Here is a 13,172-nt window from a genome sequence, read left to right on the forward strand (position 1 = left end):
GTGTATGACTGCCGCCAGCCGTCCTGTATCGTGATGGCAGAGGGAGATCGTAGTACAGAGCCACTGGACGCCCAGTGGTCCCACATGGCTGCCGAGTCCTCACATGACTGCTATCGGCGTCTAACAGAAACCTGCAGTTCCATTGTCGACTTTCAGACACCAGTATGTGATACCACATAGGAGAGTTACCTCATTGATGCATGCCGTGAAGTTCGGCGAACTGATCGCCACGCTGACCTTTCCTACTACACTGTAAGAAGAGGTGGCAGCATTTGAGACGCGGTTGAAAGTACCAATGTCAATAATACCTCACGACGTCTCCCAGAACTGTGTCTCCCATCTCGTTGTTCCATCGCCGATCCTCGCATGGCACTCGAGCTTTCATTATGCAAAACATGAAAGTAAATGTTCAATGCAAGGATGTTATAATAGAAAGAAGGAATATTAGAGTGTACATTCCGTCGACGTCATTCTCATTACACGTGGAGGAAAAGCTCAGATTAGGAACGGAAATCGACCGTTTCCTCTCCAAAGTAGCCCATGGCACTTCTTTTATTAAATGCAAATTAATAAGTCTTATCCCTTTTCAAGTATTACGTGAATGTGTTCGTGTGTCTAAAGTTTTAAATATATCGAACTGTTAACTTCGTTTCAAAACATTGCGTTGTATAGAAATAGAGAATAAAGCTTTAAACGAGATTCGAACCTAGTTTCATTAAGCAATGGGAAGAATATCCAACTGACTACACAAAAACATTCGCCAGTCCAGCTCGAACTAATAATTTGAGAGTACATGCCAATACTGTTTTTTTCTTTGCGTTCAGAACTCAGAAATAATATGTAAATCCTTAGACTTGGAATTGGGAGACATTATGTTAAAAACCTCAGTGACTCACAGCTTCTATAAAATTCGCTTCTGTGAAGCATTAACAAAGCAATCAAACGTTCCAAAGTATAACGTTTACTAACTGACTAGCTTAATAAACAATATATCTCTATAATGAAAATTAATCAACCACAGATCAAAACAGTTTCCAGAATATAGGGACCCTAGGACTGTGATATCATTCAACAACACTTTTAGTAGCACTTTTCACATACAGAATCGCGTAGCACTTACGTTAAACAGTGAAGCAGTAATTGAAGAAAAAGTAATTTAGACCATTATGAAAATTTAAATCAACAATTCTGTGCAGCAGCTTGATGTTTATATCACGTTGAGGAATTTATAAACTGCAGTACTTTTCAAACTGAGATAATAATTTGATTCAGGTCTATGAACAGTTTAATTATTGATGTTAGCAGAATTCCAAATAATTAACCTCACATTTCTGGATTCTTGGAAACTGTCAGGTCCAAGGAGAAGAGGAATTGGAGGTGTGGAAAAGATAATCTGCTGTGGTGACTGTGCTGGAAAGTATTACGTAACCGTGGCTTTTCATATGAATTACTCTATCACAGTTTTTCTTTTCACTGTAAGATATCTTAGAATATTCCACATTATACCACGTTCCAATATGCTGATAGTACTTCTATCTGAGACTCTTTTATAAAAATTTGTAAGTATATTTGCCTCATTTCCGTAAGCAATTTAGGAAAATTACAAGGAACTTTAATCTGGATGGCTGGACGGGGATTTGAACCGTGGTCCTCCCGAATACGAATACGGTGTGCTGCCACTGCGCTACCTCGCTCAGTAACCATGTCAGATGACAAAGATTTTCCGGGCCAAAGTGATCTACGGTCTGAGTATTGTCCTGCAGAAGTTGTTGCCTATGTCTGGCGAGCAACCACACAATATAAATCATGAAAATGAACATACAATAATATAGTAATATTATTAGCAATTGTCGAAGACTTGCGATGAAGATTTCGAAGAAAACTGTGGATTCAAGTGCGTTTAAAATGTCTAAGAGAAACTTTTAGCAGTAATTTTGTTATGAATTTTTCGCGAAGAGTATCTAGGAAGCAAAGTTTTCACTTTCGCATAATCAGTGGAGCTGGACAGTGCCATTGATTGGGTAAAACATTTAGAATAGTTTATATTTCTGTCCATACCTTTGCACTTCAAAGGATGTGTGCTATTATCCATGATGTTGAGCGCCGTAAGCCTAAAACTAATCAACCAACCTACTATGTACTTTATGACATTATAAGACTTACCTATCGACGTGCCACAGCTTGACATTTTTATAACATTCTGAGGACAGGTCTTAAGTGCTCCGATACCTTGAAACAGCATATTTTTTAAATGTTATCAGTGGTGTTTAAGGTCGAATCCAGGTGTCATCCGGACACAGACCACAGCTGAGACACTGACGGCGCAGTAATATATTTAGGAACTGGAGCGAATGTATGACTCTTCATGTCGTAGAGCTCTCCAGAGTCCTATAACCCAGAAGAATAACGCAAATCCTCAGATGGCAGAAATGTTTGTCGAACGCATCCAGAACGTTACTTTTCTAGGTGAGCCAGCAAGGCAAGGCGACGAAGATGACTCTGTCGAATCGTGTCACTCTCTGCCACTGTCATATTCGTGCAGGCGTTTCGATTTCCCTTACGTCGGTCAGTAAACCGTAAGTTTTCCGTCATCAATTTTTTACTTATGCCTGATATTTTAGTAGTTTCTTTATGTTATTAAACCGTTTGGGCGTGAAAAGTCTCACGCTACATATGGCAAGCATGCAAGGTGATTCGGTGACGATGTTAACAAATTTGTGGTAAGGTCTTATGGGACCAAACTGCTGAGATCATCAGTCCCTAAGCTTACTCACTACTTAAACTAACTTAGGCTAAGGACATACACACACCCATGCTCGAGGGAGAACTCGAACCTCCGACGGGGGGAGCCGTGCGGACCGTGATAAGGCGCCTTGGACCATGCGGCTACCCCACGCGGCACTATGTTACCAACTTTCAGGTATGATGGAGAAGGGTAAATGTAGAAAGTTGAGGTAAAGAGGGCGTGGACCAGAAACAACCGGGTCGAAAGATATAGCTGTAAATCGTTCTGGCCGGCCGGAGTGGCCGTGCGGTTCTAGGCGCTACAGTGTGGAGCTACGGTCGCAGGTTCGAATCCTGCCTCGGACATGGATGTGTGTGATGTCCTTACGTTAGTTAGGTTTAATTAGTTCTAAGTTCTAGGCGACTGATGACCTCAGAAGTTAAGTCGCATAGTGCTCAGAGCCATTTTTTTTGAAAATCGTTCTGATGCCGCTGATAGTGAAATGCATGAATCGGTATTGTTATTACCGAGAATGTTGGGTAGACAACTTTCAGAGGTGGTAGTATGAACCAATACAAGAAAAATGTCTAGTAAACATGGACTCTTAAATGCATACCTTGAGAGCTCTGAGCGATTGTTGATCTTCGCTACTGTGAATCACATCTCTTCTACTGTACAAGTGCCAATAGCTCTTAATGCATGCATCTTAGAGCCCATGTTTACTAGACATTTTTTTCTTGTTTTGATCTACACTACCAGCTCTGAAAGTTGCGTAGACGCAGACGATATTGAATGTGACTCTCAGTCACAATAGAAGGAAGAAGATAGGAGTGACACCCAGTGTGCCCTTACCGCTCCAGTGACCAAATAAGTGGCAATGAGTCAGCGGCGTTTTGGCGACGATATCACACTCTATCGTCGTCCATGACGACACCATCTGAGGCAGAGAGAAGGCAATAAACTTTTCGGCTGGCAAAAATCACCCTGAACACTTTCAGAACGCACCATATTCTCCATGCTACAAGACAAGCTTGATGCCGCGCACATCGACATCACTCTCCTGCAAGAAATTCACGTAGCCAGTTTTCCCGACCTCTTCTATTACACAGCTAATGTCTCTTGAACCTGGAAGATGTTAGGTAGCCCCGCCCTCACGGTGGGCATGTCATCCATGCCCTTCTTAAAGTCATCGATTTCCTGGTCCATCGTTTGGAAGACGCAATAGTTGGATGCCGAGCTCAGTCGCTTTTTACGGTTGCGAGGTGATCATTGCTTACGAACATGAGTTTACGTGCAGGAGTATCGGTGTTGATCGGCCACCGTTGTTCCGTCAGGACGGAACGCAAAGGTCGGCCGGCATTGACGTCCATATTTTTTTGAGGTTCACCCATTGATGTCAGTTGGGGGTATTGTCTTCGCCTGAGGTGGTGACGTGATCTGGGTCGTCACCTTGTTGGATTCGCAGGACGTCAGCACCCCCAGATGATCGGTGGTTTCTTTGTTCATGAGGCTTGTTGTCGCTGCTTTTATGTAAGTGAGTGGAAGCTTGTCACCGCAGCCGGTGGCGCAGATTCTCCGATCGGCGTTTGTATTAGTTGGCGTTGAATAGACACCGACCTGACATGGCCTTCCTGGCTGCAGCCAGAATATGTGCACAGTTGGCCGTCCTACTCTATAGTACAGCATGTGCCAATGAGCAGGTAGAATGGTACATATTTTGTTGGTTCGATTTTTATTTCGCAGACACCATTGTTCACCTTGTAAGTCTCAGACGTCTGCCATTTCTCAACCACATGCCTGATTACGTTTCCGTAGTCAGAATGTTGCAGTCATGACATCGTCTGCCATCTCAAAGAGGAGTTCAAAGACTAAGGGTGTGCAAGTCCAGGTCCGCGGGGTCCACTATGACTACCACAGTGTGACCATTGGATTGTTCGAACTTTTAGTGAGTTTGCGAATTTGTTCACCACGGTTGTGCACACTTCGCCATTTGTCATCTTGACGTAATGACACTGGCCATAATTGAGAAGTGGATGCCAACGATGTCCAGGGGATTCAGACACAGGTTGTCTCATAGGAATCGTTCAATCTCATATGAGCGTTGTCTGGCATTACCCTGTTGAGAAGTGGCTTTGATCGTGGCCTGTCTGTAGGATTGCGCCATATCTAGAACGCATACCTACCAACCCGTAACTGCTCGGAAGTAAACGACTGCCCACACACACAGCTCCAGTGGTGGGGCGCTGATGAGATGTCCACACCTCGCTGCTCCCAAGAGCAGCACTCAGCTGCTCAAGTGAGCCTGCGATACTTAGCTGGTTCAATTAATAGAAGAGACAGAGAAGATTCAGTGAAGAGTGCCACATTTTGCCAGGGGATCGTTTACTAAGGGAGAGAGCATTACAGAGATGCTAAACAATCTCCAGTTGCAAACGCTACAAGGGAGGCGCTGTGCATCACGGAGAAGACTACTGTTGAAAATGAGAGAGTGTGTGTTCCAAGAAGAGTCGGACAACATGTCATTTCGACCCATGTACCTCTCACGAAGTGACCGCGACGACAAAATTAGAGAAATTAGAGCTCGCATGGAAGTTTGACAGCCGTTTTTCCTTAATAGCACTCGTGAATGGAAAAGTAAAGAGGAAAGCAGTTGCAGTACCGAAAGCGCTCTGCACCACACACCGTTAAGGTTGTTTGTGGAGCACAAGTGTTGATGTAAATTTTCTGGAACTTTTTGTCATTTCCTTAATGATTCTTAACGAAACAAACAACTTTTTGAATAAAAATCGCTGCAGATACTGTAAATCTTTAATTAAAGGATTGAAAAATGCCGTTGATACAGGATTTAAAACAGCTACTGCGCTTTTTCTTCAATATGGAAAAGTCTCCGTCTAGTAAACTGTAATGAAACACGCAACACTACGTTGGGCAAAAAAATCATCACAGGCGCACTATGCCGAATACAGAGGAGGATCCACGCCTCTGTGTTTCAGTACATCCCACCAACGCCAGGGGCCAACTTTAGGGTTTGTACCGCTGAATCGGTATATACGCTTTGATGGGACTGGAGAAGCGCAGGAAACCGTAATGGAGGGCTGGTGGGTCACTGTGACGCTGGTGAGGTTTAGCGTAAGCATCATCTGTGGTGGTTGTTTTGCAGATGAGCGCGGCAGGACGTTCGCGATGCGAGAGCGGCACGCGGGAGAAATGAGCGCGCCCGTGGCGCCCCTCAGGTTCCACGCCAGGCGCCGATCCACCGCTGCGAGGTGAGTCCACGAGTCGGCACGCCTCCGCTTTCTAGATTCTTCACGTCGCACTGACTGCCAAAGCTTCGATTTAGCTAGATGTAGTGTCGGTAGTGGAGAAAGCTGTAAAGGGCAGCCGTTCCACAGTTGCCGGAAGGTGACGGTCGTCTCTAGTAGGCTTAAATATTATTTATTCCTTGTGGTATAAGTCATTCGCGGTGGAGGTGCTGGCCGTGGTGATGCTTTTAGCTGTGTTTGTAGCGAGTTTGGTGTTGGTGTCTAATTCGCTACATTATAATGGTTTCGTTTTTGAACTTTCTATTTCTTATGATGGTTCAGGGCTGATCTAGCGCTTCAACTTTTACACTCTGTAGCAATATGAAGCAGTTACATTGATACTGCAATATGCTGATGTCTTTAATGGAAATAGCAACTAATGTAGCTTAAGAAATTAATGACGCATTGTACAAAGTAGTAGCAGACGTAGAATAAGGGGCGGTCAATAAGTTTCCGTTCGCAGGCCTTACAGTGAGGCAAAATCGCCGTGAGCATTGAGGGAATCGTTTCACCGACACACTAGGTTGAAGATAGATGTTTGGTAAAATACTGTGTCCTGCTACCTAAAGAAATCTATAACTACCTGGTGTACATTATAAACCCTTCATGGCCCTTTTTCAGGGACCGCAGACATTAAAATCGCATGAGGAGAGACAAAGACTGTAGGATGGGTGCTTGAGTGTCTTCACTTGTGTGCGACTCCTTACAGATGATAAGGACAGGTTGGTTATTGAGTGGTGTGGCAACTGTTTTCGTAGAAAAGTTGGACAGGAACAGAAATAATTATCGAACGAGATAACATAGTAGACAGAAGATATATTTCCAAGCAAACGACGACTTATTACAAATAATGCAGCAAGAAACAGAGTCCAGCCAATACAATAGCACCAAGGATGAGGCTCCACGAACTAAGCACAAATGATGGTGTTAGAGCACAACTAGGTGGCGTCTGCGAAATGTCACATAGCGAAATAGTCCAGAGTGCTAGTGTTCTGTGTGACTGTCACTGAGCATCTTATACTGCAGCGGCAGACGGCGCTCATGGTACGGTGCCGCTGGAGGTGTGACTCAGCGGGCATACTCGGTTGGATCCGCCGGATCTCACACGACTGCTGTCGGTGTCTGAGAGAAACTTGCAATTCTGTTGCCAACTTTAAGACGCCTGTAGTGTTATGCTGATACATGATACCTCATCACCCTCTTGAGTTGGCGTAACTTCTGTGTTATGACATTTACGATATGGGGACGTGCGTTAACGTGAAGCAGCAGCAGCCTTTGTTGCGTACCAGTCCACAATATTGGTTTTCAAAAATGTTCAAATGCGTGTGAAATCTTATGGGACTTAACTGCTAAGGTCATCAGTCCCTAAGCTTACACACTATTTAACCTAAATTATCGTAAGGACAAACACACACACACACACACACACACACACACACACACACACACACACACACATGCCCGAGGGAGGACCCGAACCTCCGCCGGGACCAGCCCCACAAGTGGTTTTCGATACACATGCTGCCCCATACACGTTCTGCTTTATCCGATGGATGTCTACCGATGTATGTCCTTCAGCAGTCAAGAAAAGAATGACAGCACATTGGTCCTGTTTGTACATATAGCTCACACTTCCGCACTGACCGCACACTCGTTGGAAAGACACGGATGCCACACTAATCCCTTGCTGACGGAAACTTTTTGATCGCTCCTTATATCTGACTAAAAGTCTTGTGCCGCTGCGTTCCAGTTAATTTAAATTGTTTGTTTCAGTTGTTGATTCTCCGAAACTATGGAAAAATTCAGGGGGTAATGTAAGCGGTAATCATGTGATTATATTTCCAAAACCTTGCAGGTATGGAAAATAAAGCAAGCAAGGCTTCTTGGCTTCACGAATTTCCTGTTACGTTTCACACGGAATAATATGCGGAATTAGTCCCTTTCCGAACTTGAGAAACTCTCGCGCAGCGAAGTGTCTCGCGTGACTGCAAAGATTCGCAAATCACTCCAGTTTTTATAAAGCATCAAAGATGCGGTGAGCAGATATACAACATAATATCGTTGATATCCGTAGCAGAATTATAGAGTATATTATGAGCTCGGAAATTACGACGTTCCTGGAAGAAAAGAAGGTACTCTGAAAGAACCAGCAGGAGTTCGGGAAAAGCAGTCGTTTGAAGCGCACCTGGTTTATTTCGCACACGACGTCTTGCAGAATACATGCAGATAACGCAAGGCTGACGCAGGTAATCATGTTCCGTCTGTCTTCCTAGATTTTCGAAATTCATTCGACACTGTATCATATTATCAGCTGATAACCAACGGATTATCTTCAAAAATACGTTACTGGATCTAATAAATTTTACATAATACAACTCATTGCGCTATACTGCAGGGAAAATTTTCAATAAAAATTAAATTAATATCGATTGTGCTTCTAGAAGTGTGAAAGGACTTCTACTGTTATCAACAATGATAAACGATTTACCTGATTCGACTAGCACCAACGTCATCGGATTGTTCGCTGACGATGCTGTTGCCTACTGGAAATTATCGTCGTTGGATGATCCTAAGGAACTGCAGGACGATATGGATAAAACTTGACCTGGCGCAGTGAACTGAAGTTCTCTATAAACGTGGTTAAGTATAAGACAATGTAAGAGACCCCATTACAAGTTCAGTGGCACTTTTAGAGCATGTCAAATCGTTTAAATATTTGATGGTAGCACTACGAAACATTATGGAATGGGACGACCACGTAAAATCAGGAGGCAAGGGGAACATTTAGAACTCCTGGAGCGATTCTGGAAAAGTGTCATGTAGTTGTCAAGGGTGTACCGTACAAGGCCCTAGTGTGGCCTCTTGTAGGGTAATGTTCCAGCTCTGGAAGTTCTTAGGCATTATAGCACGCATCAAGCGAATTCAGAGATGCTCTGCTTGGATCTTGATCGGTCAGTACAACTCATATGTAAGTGTAACAAAGATAATCAGTGAACTTAAATGGGAATCTTTGGAAGAAACGAGACAGTCGTACTGCCCCCATGATATATCTCACGTAGAGCAGTGACAATAATGTCAGAGAGATAAGGGCGCGTACCGAGGCTTGCAAAAAGCTATATTTTTATCGTTCAATACGCAAATGGAATAGGACACAACGTCGGTGTCATCTGTACGAAGTACCCTCCGCCACGCACCGTGCACTGCCTTACGGTGCTTATGTGTAAATGTAGACATCAAGCTCATCACCGCCTTTTCTTGTTAGTGCACTTTAATTTTTTTTAAATTTGTAGATTCCTTAAATATACCCAGTCTACGGCAGCTACACTCCTGGAAATGGAAAAAAGAACACATTGACACCGGTGTGTCAAACCCACCATACTTGCTCCGGACACTGCGAGAGGGCTGTACAAGCAATGATCACACGCACGGCACAGCGGACACACCAGGAACCGCGGTGTTGGCCGTCGAATGGTGCTAGCTGCGCAGCATTTGTGCACCACCGCCGTCAGTGTCAGCCAGTTTGCCGTGGCATACGGAGCTCCATCGCAGTCTTTAACACTGGTAGCATGCCACGACAGCGTGGACGTGAACCGTATGTGCAGTTGACGGACTTTGAGCGAGGGCGTATAGTGGGCATGCGGAAGGCCGGGTGGACGTACCGCCGAATTGCTCAACACGTGGGGCGTGAGGTCTCCACAGTACATCGATGTTGTCGCCAGTGGTCGGCGGAAGGTGCACGTGCCCGTCGACCTGGGACCGGACCGCAGCGACGCACGGATGCACGCCAAGACCGTAGGATCCTACGCAGTGCCGTAGGGGACCGCACCGCCACTTCCCAGCAAATTAGGGACACTGTTTCTCCTGGGGTATCGGCGAGGACCATTCGCAACCGTCTCCATGAAGTTGGGCTACGGTCCCGCACACCGTTAGGCCGTCTTCCGCTCACGCCCCAACATCGTGCAGCCCGCCTCCAGTGGTGTCGCGACAGGCGTGAATGGAGGGACGAATGGAGACGTGTCGTCTTCAGCGATGAGAGTCGCTTCTGCCTTGGTGCCAGTGATGGTCGTATGCGTGTTTGGCGCCGTGCAGGTGAGCGCCATAATCAGGACTGCATACGACCGAGGCACACAGGGCCAACACCCGGCATCATGGTGTGGGGAGCGATCTCCTACACTGGCCGTACACCTCTGGTGATCGTCGAGGGGACACTGAATAGTGCACGGTACATCCAAACCATCATCAGACCAATCGTTCTATCATTCCTAGACCGGCAAGGGAACTTGCTGTTCCAACAGGACAATGCACGGCCGCATGTATCCCGTGCCACCCAACGTGCTCTAGAAGGTGTAAGTCAACTACCCTGGCCAGCAAGATCTCCGGATCTGTCCCCCATTGAGCATGTTTGGGACTGGATGAAGCGTCGTCTCACGCGGTCTGCACGTCCAGCACGAACGCTGGTCCAACTGAGGCGCCAGGTGGAAATGGCATGGCAAGCCGTTCCACAGGACTACATCCAGCATCTCTACGATCGTCTCCATGGGAGAATAGCAGGCTGCATTGCTGCGAAAGGTGGATATACACTGTACTAGTGCCGACATTGTGCATGCCCTGTTGCCTGTGTCTATGTGCCTGTGGTTCTGTCAGTGTGATCATGTGATGTATCTGACCCCAGGAATGTGTCAATAAAGTTTCCCCTTCCTGGGACAATGAATTCACGGAGTTCTTATTTCAATTTCCAGGAGTGTATAATCTGTTCGTTTGACTCAAAATGTTTTCCACTCACACATCTATGTAGCTGTGATAACACCTGGAATTCGGAGGGTGACTTATTTTCCCATTGGAAAAGCAATCTGTTTTTCGACGGTGGGCTGTATTCTTAAGGTGTGACAATTTTCATCAAAATCTATTAATTCAGTGGCAGTGGATGTGCCACTTACCGCCTGCTCGAAGGCAAAAACTGTGGTGACCCTGCACAGCCTCACGAAAAGCTACACGCGAACACGTGTGGACTCATATCAGCCATGATTTGAAAGTAGGTGCCACTATCTGAATATATTTGGTAAGTACACAGGTTTGCGTCGTCAGTCTTATTTTGTTTCTGTCATAAATTTTCCGGCAGAGCACAAGAGCAGGCCTGTTGTAAACTGCTCGTCCACTACGACTGACATGATAATCTGTGATTAAAAGTGTCGCACAGTCCAAGTATGAAAAGCCGTCTTTCATTTACAAGCCACGAGAACTGTTTACTTTCAGACCTCTTACACTTTCGTCATCTATTTCATAAACATTTAATTTCCGAATATCTATACTACACTGTGTTCACAATCGATATCTTCTTTTTGATATGAATTTTCTCTTTATTTACGTTGCCATGTCTGTGGGTTTCGAATGTACTCTGTGTTATGTAGTTATGCTGGGAATCTGTCATGGCTGACCTTATGGAACTGTGGTGCATTCTAATGTGGAGTTCAAATGTTTTTAAATGTTTTGCCAGTACTGCGTACTCCCTAATAAAATTACATGCTGGCCAATATACTCGTGGAAGATATGTTTCACTTTCAAATGACAGTGTAGTTGAAATTGGCATTTCGACTGATAATAATAATTATTAAATAAAAATAGGTTTTGCAGAAACAAATGGTTTAATTTAACGCTTTCTACTGTAGTTGCAGTACTGGGGCGAGCAGTCCTTCGGCTCTGTCACATTCAAGAGACGTATGCACACTTTTGAATTCAGCCAGTTATTTTCGAATCGTTGTAACTAGAGGAGCAGACTTGTTATAAACGTTCATTAACGTCTGATGATTTCTCTTTGGTGACAGAGTTCAAAACAATTTTATGGAAGTATAGTAGTACACTGTTTCTTTTTTCAACCAAATACACGCAGCCGACCTCTTGGAAAGCCTTGTAAACAACACCATTTACCAGATCAAATTTACACTTGATTTGCAACATTTCATTAATTACCAACGAAAAAAAGCAAATTTTTGATATCAACGCTATCTCTCTTTCAGAAAGGGCATGCTCACCTATCTAGTTGTGACATCATAGAGGACGAGCCAGTCGTTGTGAAATACATTACAATCTCTTACCTTCTGTTTGCGCGAGGGATCTGGCAGTAAACAAAAATTAAAATATATACAACAAACCTCGTATCATTTTCAGAATGGTGGTGAAGTTCCCATTTATACCAAAAGCTAGTCCAATGGTCGACATCGCCTTGTCTTCAGGGCCTGATCGCCGAATTTAGTTTTTTTATAGGTGAAATAAGAAGAAAGAATCACACACGGGTGAATTCTCGAACCGGAGCAGAAGGCCGTGTGTTAATTATTTGTGGCCAATGCGGAAGTGCAGGAAACAAATCTCGTCCTTTCAAATGAGTGCTGGAAGCTCTTATTCCTATTGTGAATTTCAAAAATCGAAGCTTATTGTCACTCATGCACATGCAAGTGATTTCCCATTGATATTAGACTCTTTGCCTCAACTACGTGCAAGGAGGTGGCTCAGTGCACCATTACCAGTTTCCCACAAGCCTCTTCACCACTTAACATCGTTCCCTTCTAGTCGCATATGACCAGGTACATAGCAGAACGGTACTGGCTACTGTTGCGAATGTAGCTTGCCAAAGGTGTCCTTGTTATTTTTAATAATTTTTCGGCTGCGTACAAGCGCTGAATCGACTGTACAGCAGAGAATAGGAGCAGACGAGAAATTCCAAATCTCGATCAGGCTGCATTTGATCGAGTGTCTTCAAAGTTGTATGACGTTCACCAACAAACACTGTAAATTCATACAGAAGACGAATCTTGATTACAATATCATGGAATATTGTTGTGAAGACAAGACTGTTGTCCTATTTAAATGTGTCAGTCTATGAAACTTTAAGTTAAGGTATTTTCGTAAAACTTCGTAAAATAAAAATCTCAGCTTTAAAATATGATTTTGGTTACAGGACTTAATGTTCTCTGTTACATAAAAACCCAAGACTTTTCCAATAATAAGGATGGAGACATACTACAGTCATTTCACAAAAACTTGATGCATGCTACGTCTTAAGTCTATTAGATAATTCTTGGCTGCGATCCAAAAGTACCTCTCTGCTGTTGGATATCCCATGCATTCACGCTCTAATATTATACTCTTAA

At 44.3% G+C, this 13,172-nt stretch overlaps 1 protein-coding gene across 4 annotated transcripts in view; it reads left to right on the plus strand.

Moving 5' to 3' along the window:
- The window catches only part of LOC126297991 (carbohydrate sulfotransferase 5-like), a 712,441-nt gene that overhangs the window by 550,642 nt on the left and 148,627 nt on the right, over positions 1–13,172 (plus strand). The window contains exon 2 of one of the 4 annotated variants that reach the window (XM_049989306.1): positions 5,886–5,991. The exons of the other annotated variants lie outside the window; for them this stretch is intronic. Within the exon in view, the coding sequence (XP_049845263.1) occupies positions 5,909–5,991 (83 nt within the window). The 5' untranslated portion in view covers positions 5,886–5,908. The remainder of the gene's footprint in view (positions 1–5,885; positions 5,992–13,172) is intronic. 4 annotated transcript variants of the gene reach the window in all.

Source organism: Schistocerca gregaria, chromosome X (assembly GCF_023897955.1).
Source record: "Schistocerca gregaria isolate iqSchGreg1 chromosome X, iqSchGreg1.2, whole genome shotgun sequence".
Lineage (NCBI taxonomy): Eukaryota > Metazoa > Arthropoda > Insecta > Orthoptera > Acrididae > Schistocerca > Schistocerca gregaria.